Here is a 22,331-nt window from a genome sequence, read left to right as displayed (position 1 = left end):
TGCTGACATGCGGAAAACTGTCTCACATCTCGGAGGTTTGTACTGAAGTAGTCACCACTAAAATGAGCACTCTGTTCCTTTAGAGATAAGATTAATTTTAACTTCTCCATTGGGCAGGAATAGGTAGTTTTAGAATCTGTGATAGTTATACTTATCTGAGTTGCCACCAATATATTGCAGATTCAGAATCCTGTTTGTTACACTGGTGCAACCCTGTTGTCTTCAGTGGATTTGTGCCAGCATAATCAGAGGCAGATTAAGGTTTCTCGGAGCCCTGGGCCAGAGCAAGTGGGGGGTCCCTCCCCATCCCTTCTGCCTGTGGTCATGCCCACAGCCCCACCCCTTTTTGCCCCTTTCCTGGGGTGGGGTCTGCCCTTGTTCCACCCAGGGTCCCCATCATTTCACTTCCCCACTGCAGCCCCACAACCTCTTCTGGTTCTTTCTCCCCTCTCCCCCTCACTGAGGCCCCAAGACTGGAGAAGCTCTGTCCCCTTGCCACAGCCCCGGGCCATAGTGAAGAGTGAGCTCCTCCAGTCCCAGGGCCACAGCTGGGGCTTCCCCTGCTGCCCTGCAGCATCTGTGGGGGATGGGTGGGGCTTCCCCTATCCTGCAGCTTTGGCCGGGGATGAGGTCAGGGGGCGCTATGGGTGGGGCTTCTCCCCGCCTGGCGCTGCTACCACGGAGTGGTGTTGGGGCGCGGGGACTTCCCTCGCCCCGCCTGCCCGGCAGCTGGGGCTCCAGGCTTCTGCTGCCAGGAAGTGGATTATTTCCAGGGGCCCCCCAGTTGGTAGGGGCCCCTGAGCAACAGGCCCCATGGGCCCAGTGACTAATCTGCCATTGGTGTAATGGAGAGGAGTATTTGACCTTATGCTGTCAGCCTATGGCTGGAAAGGCAGGCGTGAAGTTAGTCTGGTTTGTGTAGAGGTTTTCCAATAAAGGTGCCATTGAATAAGGTAGAGTCTGATTCAAAATGCAGTTCTGCTCTGAAAAGTTGCTCTATAGAACTTGAATTGTGAGGTTCCATATTTGTGTATCTCTACATATCCACAGAGAGCAAGTCTATTGAGTAAGATTGTGCTGTTGTCAGTTTTCAGACTGGTACAACAGATTAAGGTTCTTGGCTCTAATATCTACTGATTTATTAGGCCCTCAGATTTGGATGTCCTGGATCTGTTTAAATCAGAGTTTAAATTGGGAGTAAAATATTTTCTCTCTCTTCTCAGGACTGTGACATGCTTGCTTGCCATAATTACTGGCACTGGGCTTTGTATTTCATTGAAAAGGTATGAGCACACTTCTATATCTATATACTATCTGCTCCAGTTGGATGATTATTAATAGGCAGACCTGATTAAAAGGGTATGGTCTGCTTTCCTCCCTTCTTTCTATTTCAATGTTTTTATGAAATACTACAGTATAATTTGTGGTGTTTGGTACCTTACTAAAGTGTTTTTAAAAGTTATATGTTAGAGAGGAAAAATCTATAGGTGAAACCGCGTTATATTGAACTTGCTTTGATCCACTGGCGTGCGCAGTGCCCTCCACCCCTCCCTGAGCACTGCTTTACCGCGTTATATCCGAATTTATGTTATATCGGGTTGTTATACCAATTATATTAGACCAGTAAAAACCAGCAGGATCTTATTAAAGGGGACAAGGCAAAGATGCCACATTTATTATGATAACAATTTATGACTAATAACTAATATCTTAATTCTTATACACACACATTATACCTAATACCTATATATACACACACACACACAATTCACATTATACCTAATACCTATACACACACACGCACCCACATTCATCAGGTGTTCTGCAGCTGCTGCATAGTTACCAGTCCTGAAGATAGCTTAAGTTCATGGCTTGATTTTGCAGCTTGGATTCGTAGCTTGTGGCAGCTAACTGGCCAGGAAAGCTGGGCACAAGGCTGAGCTGGATCTCTGTTGGGCAGGCACCGATGTTCTTCCATGTTGGCAGCAGAATGTTGCCCAGAGTCTCTCATCTCACCCTACTTTTTTATAGGCTTTTAGTTTGGATTCAAAGTCTATAGGTCTTGCTGTGTCACACTGCCTCTGGGTTTAGATTGATCACCCATCAATTGCAGGCGTGACTTTCAGCCTTGAACCTGGCTTTGATCTTCCTTCTGTTGTTCTGTTGTCCTTTTCTTTTTAGGGTGGATGCTTCTTACTTTGTTTAGGGCTGTTGTCTAGGTCTTCAGCCGTTGGTATTTGAACTTTATCTCATCAGGACAGGCTGGAGCTGGAGGTTGATTCCGTCATCCATACATACCTCATTCACACATCTAAACTAAACTAATAAGATTACAGCAGGGTTTGCAAAAATGAAGGTTGGAGGAAGCTTTTACAAAATGGAGTGAGTGTTTTAAAATGGGGTTTGAATTACAATATGGAACAGAAGTTACAGTATAGGCAAGTGTAGTGAATGGTGAACAGAAGTTACATTAATAAAGTGAACAATTGAAAACAATTTCATTTATCAGTTCTACAGGGTCGTGTTATATCAGGGTAAAGGTGTACAATTTTTTCCTACACGTAGAATGTAAGAGTCTGGAGTTTGCAAAAATTGCATGAGAGAGACCAATAGGGCCACTATCTTAAAGAAATGAGAGATTTTGTGCTGTTAATTTCCCCATAGTCTTAAAAATATTTAAGATCTATTTAAACTCTTTACAAATATGTGTATGTTATACTGAACCTATTGGGCTGCAATATATATTTTCTTTGGATTTAATAGTACTTAGCACTTAATGTGTTGGGGGCAAAAATTAGCAGGGAAATAAATGCTGGTATGTAAGTGGCAAAGCAGTATGAGTTGGTGAGGAGATACATGTTAGTGACAAAGAGTGTAATTTGTCCCAATTTAGCATTCAGTTAATTAATACAAAACTTCGTGTTACACCCTAACTGGAGAGGGTAAGATAAAGCAAACCCCTTCCTTACTTTATTGAAATCTCCAAGTTACTTTTCTTCCTACGACTCCCCTCCCAATACCCATGTGTCAACATGTACTGTATGTTGCATTTGTTTTGCACATCCGCTGAAATGAGATTTCCATGATAATTTTGCCTGGTAAATTTAGTATTAATCCATGTTGAATTCCTTTAACTCCTTTAAATTTATTCAGAGCTCTTTGATTAAGTTTTGGATGAAAGCCACAAGATAACTCTACAGTTTATTTTATTTTTATGTATAATTGCTTTTCATGTAATATGACTTGAGGTACTCTCTTCCTAGATTCTATAATACACATAATAAATAATCAGGTAGCGCACTTGTTCAGCTCTCCCATATCTAATCCGGGTATGTTGCACATGGACATTCATTGATGAGATCACTGATATTCTTTTAAAAATTTGCTAGTACTGAATTCTAGCAGTCACTTATGGACACTCTATACTAAAGATCATGACACAATCCTCCTTTGGTTTTACAGGGTGACTATGAGGCTGCTTTGACAATTTATGACAATCATGTGAGTATAAACCATTTCTGGTGTTGTGAAAAGACATTGTTCAAATGAAATGGTGTGCATATGCCTCGTTTTGTATTTGATGTAAAATATATAAAGGTGTGATACCATTTTCTGGTTTTTTAGTGTTTTCCAATTATTTTATTGATACCACTTTCATATCCTGTTATCTTTAGTCAGGCTGCCATGGTTGCTATGTAGATGCCTTGGTGGGACAGGGGGAAAAAAAGATAATCTTTAAAAGTTTAACATTATGTAAAATAGTTTTTTCTGTAAATCTAAGCTGTCATGATTGGTAATTAATCTACAAGATCTGATTTTAATCTAATTACTAGTTAGGCTTCTTCCTTAGTCATGTCTTTTCCTTTCTAGATGACTTATTAAAATTTTTTGCTATCTGAACTTTTGGAAGAATCTTTCTAAAATAATCCACAGCAAATTAACCAGGAATCTGTGTAACAGGTCTCTTCATGTCTGTTTTGGTGTGAAACTTTACAAAAATATCTCGTTCTACCCTGGTGATTGTTGCAAAGTAATAGAGGTACTTATGGTCCATTTGGGGGAGATCAGAGATTGTAGAAAAGATAGCTTTCACACATACTATATTTGATTTTATAAATGGAAAAACACCACAGATAAAATAATATGAATATTATTTGTAGATTGCTGTATTTTTGAAAGATGCAATTTGGGTTGTTAAAAAATGGTTGTATCTGGAAAAGTAAGAGGAGAGAATTAATTTTGTACTGTCAAAGTAAGTTTATCGTCAGGTTAACTTCCACTTAAAGATGGGTAATGCCACATAAGAATGCTTTCTGATTATAGATTGCTCCTGCATGCCTGTCAAGCAGAAGTATGTTGGCTGTGCTAGATAACTGCTCCATGCTGTACCGGCTTCAGTTGGAAGGTAAAAGAATTGTTAGTTTCTGCTTCAGTCTACTCATTCTTCTTAAAAGAGTAAGGTAAAAGGCTCATCCTCCAAAATGCAACAGGTGAAGATTTAGGTAAATATACAGAGCGAGTCTGAGCAGTGGGTTATACTAGAGAAGAGATGCTGTTCTTCAGAGGTGAATTTTAAGTATATACTAATGAACATAAACTTTAGGGAGAAATAAAGGTAATTATTTTCCTGCAAGTACAATATTCCATTCAATCAAATGAATAAAGGTCACATTTTTCTTTTTTTTTGATAAGTTTCACTTCCCTTGTCCCCAGAGATCTAATTTTTTCAACCTAATGTTTAAAGATCAAACGCATAAGCTATTAAAAAGCCATTAACTTCTCTTTTACTAAATATCAAGCCAACGTTAATTTTTAGTTCTTAATCTTGATATTGATGAAATAGAGAGTCAATGTAAATATAGTACCAATCATTCCAACAGTTCCATGGGACTATGTAAACAGGCATCCAACTTTTCTTTAACTTTCTAACGCAAAGATGAAGTGAGAGTTCCTGAAAAAAACTGCTCACCTCCTAAGTCATTGTCACAGATCCAATCAAGCACCTCTTTTTGGTCATTCAGGGTACATCTACACAGGGATAAAAAATCCAAGGCTGGCTGAAAATGCTGTGTAGACAATTGGGTTCAGGTTAGAGCCTGAGCTCTGGGACCCAGCGAGGGTGAAGGGTAGACCTGTGTATGTGTAGACATACCCTCACTAGATCGCTGTCAGGGGAATTCCTCTGGATTCCTGAGTGTTTTTAAGTTTCCCTGGGTCTTAATAGGCTGTTTCCTCCCTTGGTGTGTCTGGCACATATCCTGGTGCTGATTCTCAGTCTGTTATCCTTTCATGGAAATAGAGCTCATCAGCTCACCTGGCTTAGTGTAGGGTTATCGTATTTCAGGTCCCCCAAAAGAGGATACTGCTGGGGTGAGGGGGTGCCGGGAAGGGAATACAGTTAAAGGTGCTGGAGTGGGTACCTGTGGTGCATGGGGGACAGTGTCACTCCCTGTCATGGTGACTGGCGCAAGCCGAGGACTCAGTGACTGACAACCATCCAAATTTGCAGATGACACTAAACTGGGAGGAGTGGTAGATATGCTGAAGGGTAGGGACAGGATACAGAGGGACCTAGAGAAAATAGAGGATTGGGCCAAAAGAAATCTGAGTTTCAACAAGCACAAGTCCAGAGTCCTGCACTTAGGATGGAAGAGTCCTATGCACTGCTACAGACTAGGGACCAAATAGCTAGGCAGCAGTTCTGCAGAAAAGGACCTAGGGGTTACAGTAGACAAGAAGCTGGATATGAGTCGACAGTGTGCACTTGTTGCCAAGAAGGCTAACGGCATTTTGGGCTGTATAAGTAGAGGCATTGTCAGCAGATTGAGGGACATGATCATTCCCCTCTATTCGACATTGGTGAGGCCTCATCTGGAGTACTGTGTCCAGTTTTGGGCCCCACACTAAAAGAAGGATGTGGAAAAATTGGAAAGAGTCCAGTGAAGAGCAACAAAAATGATTAGGGGGCTGGAGCACATGACTTATGAGGAGAGACTGAGGGAACTGGGATTGTTTAGTCTGCAGAACAGAAGAATGAGGGAGGATTTGATAGCTGCTTTCAACTACCTGAAAGGAGGGTCCAGAGAGGATGGATCTAGACTGTTCTCAGTGGTAGCAGATGACAGAACAAGGAGAAATGGTCTCAAATTGCAGTGGGGGAGGTTTAGATTGTATATTAGGAAAAACTTTTTCACTAGGAGGGTGGTGAAGCACTGGAATGGGTTACCTAGAGAGGTGGTAGAATCTCCTTCCTTAGAGATTTTTAAGGTCAGACTTGACAAAGCCCTGGCTGGGATGATTTAGTTGGGAATTGGTCCTGCTTTGAGCAGGGGGTTGGACTAGATGAGCTCCTGAGGTCCCTTCCAACCCTGATATTCTGTGATTCTCTGATCAGTCAGCACTTTCCTGCAGGATCCCCTCCCCAGGGCTAGGAACAGGGGCCTGGGTGGGCAAGATCCAGAAGCTCTAGCTGCAGGGGAATGGTCTAGTCAGCTGCGGATACAAGGGAGGGACTAATCTGGAAGCGGACTAGTCAGGGCACTTTCTGAGCTGCAATATCTGCTCTGCAAAAATCCCAGACATTTCGTGTTGTTTGAAAAATCTGCCCGGACAGAGGATGGAGTCTCAAAATAGAGGCAATGTCCAGAATAACCTGGACATATGGTAACTCTATGCCTTAGTCCCCAGGTCCAGTGCTGACCCTCTCCTGCCCCCGGTATCCCAGCAACCTACACACACCCAGTCCCAGAATCCCGCCAAAGATAAGAGCCCTCTGGTTTACAGTTTAACTCTCTCAGAGTTGGAGCCTGTTGTGGTTGTAAAGCATGTAACACACACAGACCTTTGTATGGGTTATTAACACAGTAAGAGTCTCTTTGTTTAATAGCATGAGAAATACACAGATCTGCTCATAGTAAACCTTACTTGCCCTTCCCTTCCCCATCAGGCTTCTGGGTTGCTGCTCCTCATGGAGTCTTTCAGCCCAGCTTGCCTTCTGTGTTCTTGGTTGCTCCATGCCCTTCCTCTCTTACTACCCAACAACGCCTGATACTGTGTGTCTCACAGCAAGCATCCCCTCTTTATATGCCACCTTTCCAACACCTGGCTTTCTTTGGTCTGCTTTTTGACAAATTTCCAGTGCTCCAATCTTCCCCACTCCTAAGAAGAACTATCTTTTCCCAGCTTGTGCAAACTACCTAGGCATATCTATTGCCTGCTCAAAGCACCTCAGTTAACGTTAAGTATTTCCCATTGTCCTGGGTCTGGGGAAGACATAACACTACTCTGCCTGCTTGTGGTGGATACACATACAGAGGTTTTCCTTGATACAGCAATTTCATGATACAACTTCATAATATCAACCAGAATTCATAAGACAGACTGTCCCCACATCATCACAGTTGTAAATAATAATTTTCACAGGGCTCTGCTGCAGCTAGTCATGGTGCACTCATCTGCAGTCTGTTTTAGTAATATATGCCCCACACAGATCCAGAATAATGACTTTGGGCATTTTCTTCCCTCATCTGTGTTCAGGAGGACATCATTTATCCCAGTGGTGGATTAGCCACTGGGCCAACGGGGCCTGTGCCCAAGGGCCCTGGCAAATTGTGAGGCCCCCGGAAAAATGGGCATTGCCCTGACCCACTCTGCCTGCCCGGCACTACTGCTGGGGAGCAAGGTTGGGGCGTGGGTCTTGCCCTGCTCCCCCCACCTGCCTGGCACTCCTGCTGGGGAGCAGGGGGAAGCCCCCGCATCCCGACCCTGCTCCCAGCCGGAGTGCCAGGCAGGTGAAGCCAGACAAGCCTCTGTGCCCTGACCCTGCTCCCCAGCAGCTGCACCAGGTGGGCGGGAGAAGCCCCCACGTCCTGACCCAGCTCCCTACAGGAGCGCTGTGGGTGGGAGCAGGGGGACTGCAGGCAGAAGGAGTGGGGAGGGGCCCCCACTTGCTTCAGCCCAGGGCCCTACAAACCCATAATTTGCCTCTGATTTATCCTATTATTAGGCCTGATCCCTATCTAATGGGATCCAGGATATCAGTTACAGATGGTATATTTGGAGATGATCAATAAAGAGGTTTGACGCAGGTCCAGAGGTGGTTCCTTAAACTAGTAATCAAATCTTATGATGCTGAATTAAACTGGGAGTATATGCCAAGATACATGGTTTTGCATGTGGAGTTTTTATTTGAAATCATGTATATTACTCCTAGGTGTAAAGGTGGGAGACAGATGGAACAAAGTTATCCCTCTTGCAAAGAAGCACACCAAAGATCATGTCTGGCTTTTCAATGATGTCCACATTCTCATGTCTTTGCTTGGGGTCAAAGACCACAAAACCACCAATGAGCTCTTAACAACTCTTCAGGAACTTGCCAAGTAAGCAAGTGAATTAAAATGTTGTTCTGAATAAATATTTTTTTCATCACAAAGCATATTAGTATAATAATTAATTTCTTGCAGTTTGCTAAGTACCATAATTTATTTTTCTCTGATATAGGATGTCCTAACCGGAATTCTGGTTTCAGCAGGGTAGTGTTTCTAAAGTTAAGGTTAGCAAATTACTTTTGATTTTAAGTGTATCTAAACTGGGCATTTAATGTCTCGATTGGGTATTTAATCTTGTCAGATAGCAGCATCATTGTCTGAGTGTTGTACGTACCGTGATTTTGAGTGCTTGTGGCACCTTAACCTATAGACGCTTTTTTCCCTTACAGTGGGTGTACTTTAGAGATGTGACTCTTCGTATCAGAACAGTGGAATTTTTCTTCTACAGCATTAAGAAAACTTAACAAAATAAGCCAATTACCTGTAAAGGCCCCTTTTGCCCTGATGCACCAATTTTAATCAATGTTGTTTACAAGATATCTATAAAATGTCTATAAGCATACAATGAATTACCATTTTAACATGAAATTGAGCTAAAAGCACTGTGAAAATAATTTTGGCACAACTTCGTTCAGCTCTACAACTTTGAATATTTTGGTATTTTAGCAAAATAGAATGTTTGTCACATCCTTGTTTATGTCTAAAATATAAATTTCTTGCTCTTATTTTTATATTGACCGTCATGAAAGGCAGTATAGGAATGGCATTCCACTCTTACATTTTTCCTGTTTTTGTTTTATGTACACAGCTTTTCTGTGGGTGAAACTGATTTTCCTTCTTTCTTTAGAGTACAGTCTGAGTCAGTCATTGCTTTCTGTTTCTGACCTGGAGGGCTATATGTAAGACATTTGTGGCATAAAGGTGCCACAGAACATGCTGAAATAGACAGGTTGGGAAAGAGCCAGCTATCTACAATGACAACTTTTTTCACTTGCAAAAGAAGGGGCCTGTGATTTGTCTTTCAGTTTTCAGAAGAGTAATAATCATCATACTCTGGTAAAACAAATCTTCATTAAATAGTGTATACATAGCATTAGAAAGATGACCAAACAAAATAGGGCAGCAAGGTTACTGTAGTAATGCTTTATCTTAAGCTTCCATTTATAAATGGTGTGTAAAGGTGTAATATATGATCGAAAGATGTTAGACATGAGCAGTGTGTGTTAAAGATAGTTATGAGTGCAACAGAAGGGTGCTAGATCGGGGTTCTCAACCGTTTTCTTTCTGAGGCCCCCCACCAACATTCAGTAAAACCTCCACAGCTCACCAGTGCCACAACAACTGCTTTTCTGCATACAAAAGCCAGGGCCAGCGTTAGGGGATAGCAAGCAGGGCAGTTGCCTGGGACCCCATGCCATGGGGCCCCCACAAAGCTACGTTGCTCAGGCTTCAGCTTCAGCCCTGGGTGGCAGGGCTCTGAGCCCTGGGCTTCAGCCTCATGCAGTGGGGCTTTAGCTTTCTGCTTTGGGTCCCAGTAAGTCTAATTCTGGCCCTGCTTGGTGGACCCCCTGAAACCTGCTCATGGCCCCCTGGGGGGCCTTAGACCCCTGGTTGAGAATCATTGTGCTACATGATTGCAAGCCATGGTTACAAGGAATATGTTGATTTGTTGGACTCTCTCTAACAATCTTCTAAGAGCCTGACACCTATTAACCAATTAACAATTTTTAGAAACTGTTTATAAATGGAATCTTAATATCAGGTGTGATGGGTATTGTTTTGCACAAAAGAGCAGAACAGCACTGGTGCACGTGCAAATGATCCACTTAGGCTTTGAGAGATCAAGAAGAAAATGTGAGAAATGTAAAGCTACCAAACAGTAATCTCTGCTTTGCTTGCTACTATCAGATGGTGACAGACTTTTTTTTCTTCTAGATACATACTGTATGTGCTATAGAATTTCAACATTGATAGATGGAAACTTTGTGGAATATTTAATGAATTTATACTTCGTTTTGCCAACCTCTGCACAGTGCTTCCACCTGCTTGTCCACAGCTACTTTTACATTTTTATTGTAACGTTGTTGTAACTGCTCTGCCTTATAATAGTTGTTTGAAGCATTATAAAATGTAAATATAGTAAAATTACTTTAGAAAACAGGAATTGATATGAATTTGAATATTTGAAAAACTAAATATAAAATTAAACCTCATGTTTACTAAACCAATATGTGGGTAATAGGACTGTTTACTCACATCAAGAATATAAAAATTACATTACCTATATTAGAAATTTGTTTGTTTAAAGAATAGCCATACAATTCTAATCCTCCAGCCCTTTATTTTCATTATTTTTATTTTTTTACCCTATACATTTTGAGGCTGAAAGTTAAAGAAAAAACAACAGACAAACAAATCCATATAATAGTGTACTCTGGTGGGTATCACACGTATGTTTTGATGGAGAGGGCTCTCTGTCTGCATGCCTGTGTGTGTGTGAGAGAGAGAGAGTGAGACAGGCAGACAGAGAAGGCAGCACAAATCCAAAGACATCCAAAGCATTGCTTGTAGTATGACCCTGACATTTGAGAGAGCTATTGAGTCGAGTGTTGGCTGAAAAAAGAGGCTTGGAATATTGAGCAATGCCTCCTGTTGTATGTTTGTTTCCTACTGTGTTTGAGGAAACAGGGCTTTCTGTACATTCTTGTTAATAAACAAGTTTCCCTCAAAGAAATATCTGACTTTATCATCAGTATCTCCTCCTAATGGAAACAACCTGCAAGGCTCCAGTGATTGGCTAACTTCTTCTTCGAGTGATTGCTCATATCCATTCCAGTTAGGTGTGCGCGCTGCGCGTGCACATTCATCGGAAGATTTTTACCCTAGAAACTCCGGCAGGTCGCCCCCTAGAGTGGCGCCGCCATGGCGCCTGATATATACCCCTGCCGGCCCATCCGCTCCTCCGTTCCTTCTTACCGCCGTGTCGGTCGTTGGAACTGTGGAGCGTGGCATAGCTGTCCTCCATGTCCCTAGCTCTCCATTGTATCGTTGTTCTAATAGTTATATTTAGTTGTAGTTATAGTTAAAGTATAGAATATTAGTTGATAGTTGTATTTACTTATTGTATATAGTTGGCGGGCTTGGGCTCTAGCCCTCCCCCATGCCCGGCGCCGGGCTCATGCCCGGTTCGCCAGGGTTCAAACAGTGCTTGGCCTGCAAGAAGCCGATGCCCACGAGCGATCGCCACGACTCCTGCTAGAAGTGCCTTGGGGAATCGCACTTTTCTGAGAAGTGCCACATTTGTAAGGCATTTAAGCCAAGGACCAAGAAGGAGAGGGATCAGCGCTTAAAAACTCTCCTTATGGAAGCAGCGCTTATCCCTCCGTCCTCGGCACCAAGTGCTGGCTCCGCTCCGGCACCGGACCGCGCCGGGCCCAGGAAAACGCCTCGGCACCGACCTTCCCCGGCACCGGGCCCCAACGCAAGACCTTCGATGTCCATCACTCCGGCCAAGCAGACTCAAATGGAGCACCCGGCACCGACTATTGCCGCGGCACCGCTACCAGGGATTCCGTCGACTCCGGGCCCGGAGGGTCCGTCGAGTTTGGTCCCTCATAGCTCCCCCATAAGACCCGGGGTTGAGCTAATGGTCCCTTCGATGCCCAAGACATTTTCCTCGGCTAGGGACCTGATAGCACTAACTGAGTCTACGCTGCCTCAACCCCCGGTGCCTCTGGTGCGGGTTCTACAACTGAAAGGCAAGCCTGTGGCCATGCGAGCGCCGTCTCTGGATTCACTGAGCTGGCACCGATCCCCATCGCGGTCCCGGCACTGTTCCTGGACCCGTGAGTGGTCTCAATCAAGGCGTCGCTCGCAGTCCCGGCACCGCTCTCCGCGGCGGTACCGGTCGTACTCGTGGCGCTGGTCCTCTTCACGATGGTCCCGATACTCCGGCACCGCTCTGGCTCGAGCCATTGCTACCGGCACCGAGGTTCAATAAGCCATTCCCAACGTCGGCGTTCTAGATCCCAGTCGACCTCCCGGCACCGCACTGGTGGCAGGTCCCGGTCTCGATCCCGGCACCGCTATGACTCCTGGCACCAGTCCCCGGCACTGAGGAGGTCTTCGCCGTGTAGAGCGAGGGACCCATATCAGTCCCGTTCGGCTCCTCCCTGGCCATCCCAACAGCCGTCCGTCTCCTCCCAAACAGACAGCGCATACGCCATGGACACTGACAGGCCTGCTGCTCTCTTCCATGATCCCCCGCCTCAGGAACATGGACCACAACAGTGGGGCTTCTGGACTCCCTGGGCGTATCATCAAGCCCAAGGCCCTCAGCAGATCCCCACGCGTTCGACGGCATCTGAACACAGGATTCTGGAGGTCACATTGTCTCGTCCTCCCCCTTCCCCTGCAGAGGAGGGGTTGTCTCACCGTCAGGACCCTGATCTCCCTCCGGAGTTGGAGGCAGTGCTCCAGGCAAAGCCTCCGGCAGATCCACTCCTGCCGGGTGTCTCCTCTTCATCCTCCCCAGATGAAGCAGTGGCTGGAACGACATCCTCCAGCTCTCCTCCGCTTGACCTCAGGGCGCATCAGGACCTCCTCAGGCGCGTGGCGCAGAACATAAACTTACAGGCTGAGGAGGTCTCAGAAATTGAGGATCCAGTGGTGAGCATACTATCTGCCGATACACCCACTCGAGTCGCCCTTCCTTTCATCCAGACCATTCAGGCCAATGCCAATACCATCTGGCAATCACCGGCGTCCGTTCCCCCCACTGCACGCGGAGTGGAGCGCAAGTATATGGTGCCCTCGAAGGGGTATGAGTATCTATATGTTCACCCGCCCCCGTGCTCCCTCATCGTACAATCTGTGAACGAGAGGGAGCGCCATGGCCAACAGGCCCCGGCACCAAAGTCCAAGGAAGCGAGGCACATGGACCTGCTCGGCCGAAAGGTCTATTCTGCGGGCGCCCTACAGCTTCGAGTGTCCAATCAGCTCTCCTTAGCTGCTACACTTACAACACCTGGGTGGCAGCAGACAAGTTTAAGGAGCTGCTTCCGCAAGATGCGCATCAAGAATTCGCTGTGATCCTTGACGAGGGCAAGAAGGTAGCGAGAACTTCACTACAAGCATCTCTGGACACCGCCAGGACTCTAGCTTCTGGCGTTACCATGCGCCGCATTTCCTGGCTACAGGTCTCTGGCCTCCCTCCGGAGCTCCAGTATATGATCCAGGGTCTCCCATTTGAAGGCCAGGGCCTGTTCTCGGACAAGACTGATCCCAGGCTACAAAGCCTCAAAGACAATAGGGTCATTATGCGCTCACTGGGGATGCATACACCCATCACCCAGTGCAGACCCTTCTGGCCTCAACAACAACGCCGGCCCTACCCCCAACCCCGGCAGAGGCAAGACTTCGCCAGACGACGAAGTAGAAATGGCCGACGTAGACAATCGAGCAACCAAGGAGGACAAAACCAGAGCTCCTCCAAGGCTCCCTCCGGCCCGAAACCTTCATTTTGAAGGTGTGCCCAAGGGCACTGCACCAGTTTCCTTTCCGGATCCGTCCCCTCCCTTTTCCAACCGTCTTTCGTTTTTCCTCCCTGCGTGGTCCCGGCTAACATCTGACCAATGGGTCTTACGCACATTGCAAGTTGGTTACCATCTGCAATTCGTTTCGCACCCTCCCTCTCACCCCCCTCCCTTGTCCCTCTTCAGGGACCCCTCTCACGAGCAACTCCTCCTTCAGGAGGTGCGAATGCTCCTCGTCAAAGGAGTCATAGAGGAGGTTCCAGAGAGCGAGCGGGACAAAGGGTTTTATTCCCGTTACTTTCTGATCCCCAAAGCCAAGGGAGGCCTCAGGCCTATTCTCGACCTGCGGGAACTCAACAAATACGTGGTGAAGCTGAAGTTCCATATGGTATCCTTGGGGACCATTATCCCATCCTTGGATCTTGGAGACTGGTACGTCGCCCTCGACATGCAAGACGCATACTTTCATATAGCCATATTCCCGCCCCACAGACGGTTCCTTCGGTTCGTGGTCAACTGCTGCCACTATCAATTCGCAGTCCTCCTGTTCGGCCTCTCTACAGCCCCGAGGATGTTCACCAAGTGCATGGCTGTAGTCGTCACCCACCTTCATCGCAGTTGCATACATGTATTCCCATACCTCGACGACTGACTGATACGGGGATCATCAGAGGCACAAGTCCTCAGCCACATCCACATGGTCAACAGACTTTTCGCGAACTTGGGTCTAATCCTCAATATAGAAAAGTCAACACTAATCCCCACTCAGAGGATAGAGTTTATTGGAGCCCTTCTGGACTCTACTCTGGCCAGAGCCGTTCTTCCTCTGTCGAGGTTCCAGACCTTGGCGGCCATCATACAGCGACTGCAGGCAGCACCCTTGACCTCAGTACACACTTGCCTGACTTTATTGGGCCACATGGCGGCTTGCACGTTTGTCACGGGGTATACCCAGCTTCGCATGAGGCCCCTCCAGTCTCATAGACTCATAGACTCATAGGTCAGAAGGGACCAATCTGATCATCTAGTCTGACCTCCTGCACAAGGCAGGCCACAGAACCCCACCCATCCAATTTTATAACAACCCCTATCCCAGGATCGAGTTATTGAAATCTTCAAAACTGGTTTGAAGACCTCAAGCTGCAGAGAAACCACCAGCAAGCGACCCGTGCCCCACGCTGCAGGGGAAGGCGAAAAACCTCCAGGGCCCCTGCCAATCCGCCCTGGAGGAAAATTCCTTCCCGACCCCAAATATGGCGATCAGCTAAACCCTGAGCATGTGGGCAAGAGTCACCAGCCAGCACCCAAGAAGGAATTCTCTGCAGTAACTCAGTTCCCATGCCATCCAACATCTCCCCGCAGATCATTGAGCAGACCTATCTGGTGGTAATCCAAGATCAATTGCCCAAATTAACAATCCTATCATAACATCCCCTCCATATACTTATCAAGCTTTGTCTTAAAGCCAGGAAAGTCTTTTGCCCCCACTACTTCCCTCAGAAGGCTGTTCCAGAACTTCACTCCCCTAATGGTTAGAAACCTTCGTCTAATTTCAAGTCTAAACTTCCTAATATCCAGTTTATACGTGCCTACATTAGTACTAAACTTAAATAATTCCTCTCCCTCCCTAACATTAACCCCCCTGATATATTTATATAGAGCAAGCATATCCCCCCGCAGCCTTCTTTTGGCCAGGCTAAACAAGCCAAGCTCTTTGAGTCTCCTTTCATAAGGCAGTTTTTCCATTCCTCGGATCATCCTTGTAGCCCGTCTCTGAACCTGTTCCAGTTTGAATTCATCCTTCTTGAACATGGGACACCAGAACTGCACACAGTATTCCAGATGGGGTCTCACCAACGCCTTGTATAACGGTACTAACACCTCCTTATCCTTGCAGGAAATACCCCGCCTGATGCATCCCAAAATCGCATTTGCTTTTTTAACAGCCGTATCACATTGGTGACTCATAGTCATCCTGCTATCAACCAGCACCCCAAGGTCCTTCTCCTCCTCCGTCGCTTCCAACTGATGCGCCCCCAACGTATATCCAAAATTCATATTATTAGTTCCTAAATGCATAACCTTGCACTTTTCACTATTATATTTCATCCTGTTTCTATTACTCCAGTTTACAAGGTGGTTCAGATCTTCCTGAATAGTATCCCTGTCCTTCTCCATGTTAGCAATACCCCCCAGCTTCGTGTCATCCACAAACTTTATTAGCACATTCCCGCTCTTTGTGCCAAGGTCAGTAATAAAAAGGTTAAATAAGATCGGTCCCAAAACCGATCCTTGAGGGACTCCACTAGTGACCTCCTTCCAGCCTGACAATTCACCTTTCAATACGACCCTCTGGAGTCTCCCCTTTAACCAGTTCCTTATCCAACTTACAACTTTCATATTCATTCCCATCTTTTCCAATTTGACTAACAGTTCCCCGTAAAGTCCTGGCTCATCACTCAGTACTGTCCGGCCAGGCACCCTCTGGACACGATTGTCGTCATCCCCCAGGACGTATTAGGCTCCCTGCAGTGGTGGCTGGATCAGTCCGTGGTGTGCGTGGGGCTTCCATTCCATCCGCCCCAGCCCTCTGTGTCCCTGACAACGGATGCCTCAGATCTAGGCTAGGGGGCCTGTCATAACTTTCCTACTCAGATCTGAACTTTAGAGTTCAGAACATGAGAAGCTAGCATGAAACCTCCAAACTTAATTACCAGCTTGGATCTGATATCGCTGCCACCAGCCAGAAAATTCCAGTGTCTGGCTCACTCTGGTCTCCCCAAAACCTTCCCTGGGGAACCCCAAGACTCAGATGCCCTGAGTCTCACCACAAAGGGAAATAACCCACTTCCCTTCCCCCTCTTTACCTCCTCCCAGATTTCCCCGCCCTGGGTACTCTAGGAGATTCCCTGCTTCAAGTCCTTGAAACACCGCATCGAGAAATCAAATATTTCTCTCCCCTCACCGAGAGGTTATGCAAATTCAGGCTTAGTAAATCTAACACAAAGAGATTCTCTCTTCCCCCCTGTCTTCTTCCTCCCACCAATTCCCTGGTGAGCTGCAGACTCAATCCCCTTGAGCCCCCACTAAAAAAAAAATCCAACAGGTCTTAAAAAGAAAGCTTTATATAAAAAGAAAGAAAAAGACATAAAATTGGTCTCTGTATCAAAGTGACAATATACAGGGTTAATGGCTTAAAAGAAAAAAATGAATAAACAGCCTTATTCAGAAAGAAATACAGTTTAAAACATTCCAGCAACTACACATATGTAAATACAAAAAAACAATATAAACCTATTGTCTTACTATCCTTGTACTTACAACTTGGGAACAGAAGATTAGAAAGCCTGGAGATAGAGAGATCACTCTCAGAGACGAGAGGGCCACCGAACCAAGACAAGGAACAAAGAACTTACACCCAAACTTCCCTCCACCCAGTTTTGAAAGTATTTTGTCTCCTGATTGGTCCTCTGGTCAGGTGTTTCAGGTCACTGTTTGTTAACCCTTTTATAGGTGAAAGAGACATTAACCCTTAGCTATCTGTTTATGACAGGGCCCATCTCGGAACCCTGCGGACCCAAGGCCGGTGGTCACCTCATGAGCTGACCCTCCATATCAACATCCGGGAATTGAGGGCGGTCCGCCTTGCTTGCCAAACGTTCCATCATCAACTTCAGGGCCGTTGTGTCTCGGTGTTCACCGACAACACAACGACCAGGTATTATATAAACAAGCAAGGTGGCACGAGGTCTTCTTCCCTCTGTCAGGAGACCGTGAGGCTCTGGGACTTCTGCATAGCCCACTCCATTCACCTCATCGCATCCTTCCTTCCCGGGGTTCGGAACACGCTGGCGGATCATCTGAGCAGATCCTTCCTTTCCCACGAGTGGTCCCTTCGCCCGGACATCGCCCTTTCGCTCTTCCGGAGGTGGGGATGTCCCCAGATGGACCTCTTCACGTCCCGAGGGAACAGGAAGTGCCAGATGTTCTGCTCCTTTCAAGGCCTGGAACCGGGTTCGGTAGCAGACGCCTTCCTTATTCCGTGGGCGACGCACCTGTTCTACGCATTCCCCCCGTTCCCGCTAGTCCACAAGGTCCTTCTGAAGGTGCACAGGGACAGGGCCCGCTTGATCATGATAGCTCCAGCGTGGCCCCGGCAACACTGGTACTCCATGTTGCTGGACCTGTCTCTGGCCGACCCTGTCCCCCTGCCTCTTCACCCAGACCTGATCACTTAGGATCAGGGTAGGCTCCGTCACCCGGACCTTCAATCGCTGCACCTCACGGCGTGGCTCCTGAGTGGCTGACCTGGTCTGAAATGCGTTGCTCTACCCCAGTGCGTCAGGTGCTCCTGGAGAGGAGGAAGCCTTCCACCAGAGCGACGTATTCGGCCAAATGGAAGCGCTTCACGTGCTGGTGTGCTAATCAGAACTTCCTTCCCACCACAGTCTCCATCTGTACTATCCTTGACTACCTCTGGTCCCTAAAACAACAGGGCCTGGCGGTGTCATCTCTAAGGGTTCACTTGGCAGCCATTTCCACCTTCCACCCAGGAACGGATAGCCGCTCGGTGTTTTCTCACCCGATGGTGACTAGGTTCCTTAAGGGTCTGGAGCATCTTTACTCACAGATTCGCCGCCCCGCCCCTTCCTGGGACCTGAACCTGGTTCTGGCCTGGCTCATGTCCCCTCCCTTTGAGCCTTTGGCAACTTGCTCCCTTCTCTACTTCTCCTGAAAGACCGCCTTCCTGGTGGCCATCACCTCCGCAAGACGGGTGTCGGAGCTCCGGGCCCTCACGGTAGATCCCCCATATACTGTGTTCCACAGGGAAAAGGTGCAGCTGACACCGCACCCAGCCTTTCTCCCCAAGGTGGTCTCGGCCTTTCACGTCAACCAGGAGATCTTTCTCCCTGTCTTTTTCCCGAAACCCCATTCATCCCACAGGGAGCAGCAGCTTCATTCACTGGATGTCCGTAGGGCACTTGCCTTTTATATAGAGAGAACCAAGCCGTTCCGCAAATCCCCCCAACTCTTTGTGGCGGTGGCAGAATGTGTCAAAGCATTGCCCGTCTCATCTCAAAGAATCTCCTCGTGGGTGACGTCCTGTATTCGAGCCTGTTATGACTTGGCTCATGCCCCTCCGGGCCATGTGACTGCGCACTCTACCAGGGCGCAAGCCTGATCCACGGCTTTCCTCGCCCATGTGCCCATCCAGGAGATCTGTAGGGCAGCGACCTGGTCCTCTGTTCATACTTTCGCTTCCCATTATGCCCTGGTCCAGCAGTCCAGAGATGACGCGGCCTTCGGCTCCGCCGTGCTCCACGCCGCGACTTCTCACTCCGACCCCACTGCCTAGGTAAGGCTTGGAATTCACCTAACTGGAATGGATGTGAGCAATCACTCAAAGAAGAAAAGACGGTTACTCACCTTTGTAACTTGTTCTTCGAGATGTGTTGCTCATATCCATTCCACACCTGCCCTCCTTCCCCACTGTCGGAGTAGCCGGCACCATGGTGGCGCCACTCTAGGGGGCGACCTGCCGGCCCGCTGGAGTTGCTAGGGTAAAAATCCTCCGACCAACATGCACGCGCGGCGCGCACACCTAACTGGAATGGATATGAGCAACACATCTCGAGAACAACAGTTACAAAGGTGAGTAACCGTCTTTTCTCAGGTCAAATGGGATAACATTAGTATGGAATGGATGTCTTCACTTGCATAATTAAAATATGCAAGATTTCAGGATTTTTTAAAGGTACAGCAAATAAGGATTTTTTTAGCAAAATGTACCTAACATGTGAGGTGTTTTGTTCCATGTATCACTATTCCTTGAACTCAGTGGAACTAAGTTGCTCCAACAGAAGGTGACAGAACAGCACTAAAAGGAGTAAAGTGCTACAGTCTTATCTTCTGCTCACTGGCAGTTAACTCCTTTCCTGTTCTGCAGAGCACCTGGTGAAGACCATGAGCTGGGTCTGGCTCCAAAATTGGGGTTGCCACTTTGCCAGGCTTTGGTAGAGTTTGACAATGGAAATTATGACAAAACAGTAGAATTACTTTATCCAATTCGCTACGAACTCCTGCAGATAGGAGGCAGCAATGCTCAGGTAAGGGGCTTGAATGTTATTTATTAAATTGCATTTGAGTAAGGCTTGTTTGTCTTTGCGTAGCATCTGTTAGGATTTCATGTTTCCACTAACATACAAATGTACAAGTAAGAAGTACTATGTCTCAGCTGCTTAATACTGTTTGTAGAAGAAATTCTCTCCTCGATAGCTATAACCAATCAGAATCTAAGCAATTGTCACTTGCAGCATTTATTACCAAATATTAACTTATTTCATTTGTAACTCATATTTTCAGAGAGATGTTTTCAGCCAGCTATTGATTCATGCTGCTTTAAATTGTAAATCAAAAGCCTATCAAAAACTGGCTAGGTAAGTACCACTTGCTAAAAATCAGAACTTCTGGATTCCATGATATGTATTAAATAGAAATACAATTTATGAAAGCACAAATTACAATTGTTTTTAAACATTGTAAATTACAAGTAAAATGATATGCAAGTAAGTACATACAAAGCTGCATAGTTTTAGATTTAATCTTAGGTCACAATTTACAGCAATTATCAAATATTTAGTTTGTTCAGCTACACAAACTTGGCTGGTTGATTTGACCAATTTATTAGCAGTCTACAAGTTTAGCTATAAAAGACTTTCTCTTCCAGTATGGCACCATTGTATTTACATATGGAACAAAATACTTAATAGATTATAGAATAAAACGTATATGAGTAGCTGAATACTATAATGATGCCACATGCAGTTTATTTGGGATCTAACTTACTGTAGTGCCATATTTCAGCTATCCATTGTGCCAGTCTTGTGTTAGTAGAAATCACAAGAGTTGCTCACATGAGCAGGCGAGCAGACTCACGTGCCCATACTGAAACCCATTCAAGTTATTGGAGGAGTCTACCTGTGTAGGACACTTGAAAGAATTGAAGCTTAAGACTAGAGTAGCTTGACTAAGTAGCTGGAGTAAGACTAGATTCTTACACTAGAGTAGCTCCACTGACTTCACTGGAGTTAGTCCTGATTAACACAAGTGTAAATGAGTGGAGAATCAGACCCCTAGCTTCTAAGTAATGAAAATCATTCCAGCCTCCCAGATATGAAGAGATCCTTGCTCATTTTATTCATTTTCCTATTATATCTCCCTGTCAGAAAACTTTACAATCACAATTAGACAACATACAGATAACTAGGGAAGGAACATTTAAAGTAATGTGAGCGGGTAGTCTGTGTATGAGACATCTTATTTAAAATGTTGGTTATGGTTAAGAATTATGAGGTGAGATATCAGAACAGAAGTGGACGGTTAGTGGTAGAGGGTTAGCTGGAACAAGTGGTAGAGGGTTAGCTGGAACAAGGAAGCTTTTAGGATCTTGAAGGGAGGAGAGCAAGATTATTTTCTCACAAAGTTCTTCTGCTGTGTGATTTTCAGAGCCATGTGGCTGTGAAAATAGGGAACATTAGTTGAGGGTTAGAAATGGGAAAGGGAACATCACTCTCTTATTAATCCATGTCCTGCATTGTGATATTTGTGGTCAAAGCACACAATATGGGCATTTAACAACTTAGCTGTGCTGTTTTCTATACTGATTTTCATTTTCAACTCTTTTAAATGCCAGAGACTGAAGCGTGAGCATCTACCAGCCTTTTTGCTGCAGCGAGCTTTTTATTTTCAGACAACACATGACTACTAAATCAGGAAACAAAAAAGCCTGCTTGCTATAGTTTTGAGCACTGTATTTATGGCCTCTTTTTTTCACTTCCCACATCTCTTACCTCCTTCAGATGCCTCCTGGCAGAACGTGATGGGTTGATACCAAATTCACCATTGACTGAGCGACTTATTCGGAAAGCATCAGCTGTTCATGTGATGGGATGAATCTTAAATCTGTTATTCCAGTGGAAATAATAATTAGCACTGTAATGAGTCTCTTTCTATGGCATTAAAAGAATCAAAAAAGGGAAAATCCTGCATCATCAGCCATACCAGATCTTCTAAATATCTGAGCTTTGGGAAGCTTTTTTTGGTGATTCAGCATCATTGCTTGAGCTTCTGACACACCTCTGATTCTTGGAAGATTGTAGCCTAGCTGTGTCTAGCAGGGTGACAGTAGCAAATGAAATAGATCTCAATCATTTGTTTAAAAGCATTCTGAGCCTTTGCTTTTCAGGAGAACGCATCTGTCTTATGCTTATCAGATTGCAGGATAACACTATTATTGCAAGGTTATGCACTGCCAAAGTAGGCAGTGGTGTTGCTATTCGAGTACATGAATACTAGATTGGGATGGATAGAGCTTTTATGCGAACAGCCCAATCAGGGCCGGATCTACCATTTTTACCGCCACAAGCAAAAAAAAACAAAAAAAAAACAGACTGCTGCTGCCTGAACTGCC

The 22,331-nt window shown here is 45.8% G+C and overlaps 1 protein-coding gene across 3 annotated transcripts in view; it reads left to right on the top strand.

Annotated features, from left to right (window-relative positions):
* The window catches only part of LOC115637848 (tetratricopeptide repeat protein 38-like), a 40,896-nt gene extending 18,940 nt beyond the window's left edge, over window positions 1-21,956 (top strand). The window contains exons 8-14 of one of the 3 annotated variants that reach the window (XM_030539455.1): window positions 1,224-1,283; window positions 3,463-3,501; window positions 4,324-4,405; window positions 8,213-8,378; window positions 19,809-19,968; window positions 20,225-20,298; window positions 21,721-21,956. In XM_030539455.1, the coding sequence (XP_030395315.1) occupies window positions 1,224-1,283; window positions 3,463-3,501; window positions 4,324-4,405; window positions 8,213-8,378; window positions 19,809-19,968; window positions 20,225-20,298; window positions 21,721-21,814 (675 nt within the window). In that variant the 3' untranslated portion in view covers window positions 21,815-21,956. Of the gene's footprint in view, window positions 1-1,223; window positions 1,284-3,462; window positions 3,502-4,323; window positions 4,406-8,212; window positions 8,379-8,499; window positions 9,759-19,808; window positions 19,969-20,224; window positions 20,299-21,720 lie in introns of those variants that run through there. The other 2 variants (XM_030539466.1, XM_030539460.1) reach the window with 2 other exon arrangements.
* Window positions 21,957-22,331: the final 375 nt, after the last annotated feature.

Source organism: Gopherus evgoodei, chromosome 1 (genome assembly GCF_007399415.2).
Source record: "Gopherus evgoodei ecotype Sinaloan lineage chromosome 1, rGopEvg1_v1.p, whole genome shotgun sequence".
Taxonomy (NCBI): Eukaryota; Metazoa; Chordata; order Testudines; family Testudinidae; genus Gopherus; species Gopherus evgoodei.
This window is presented reverse-complemented; position numbering and strand designations above follow the sequence as displayed.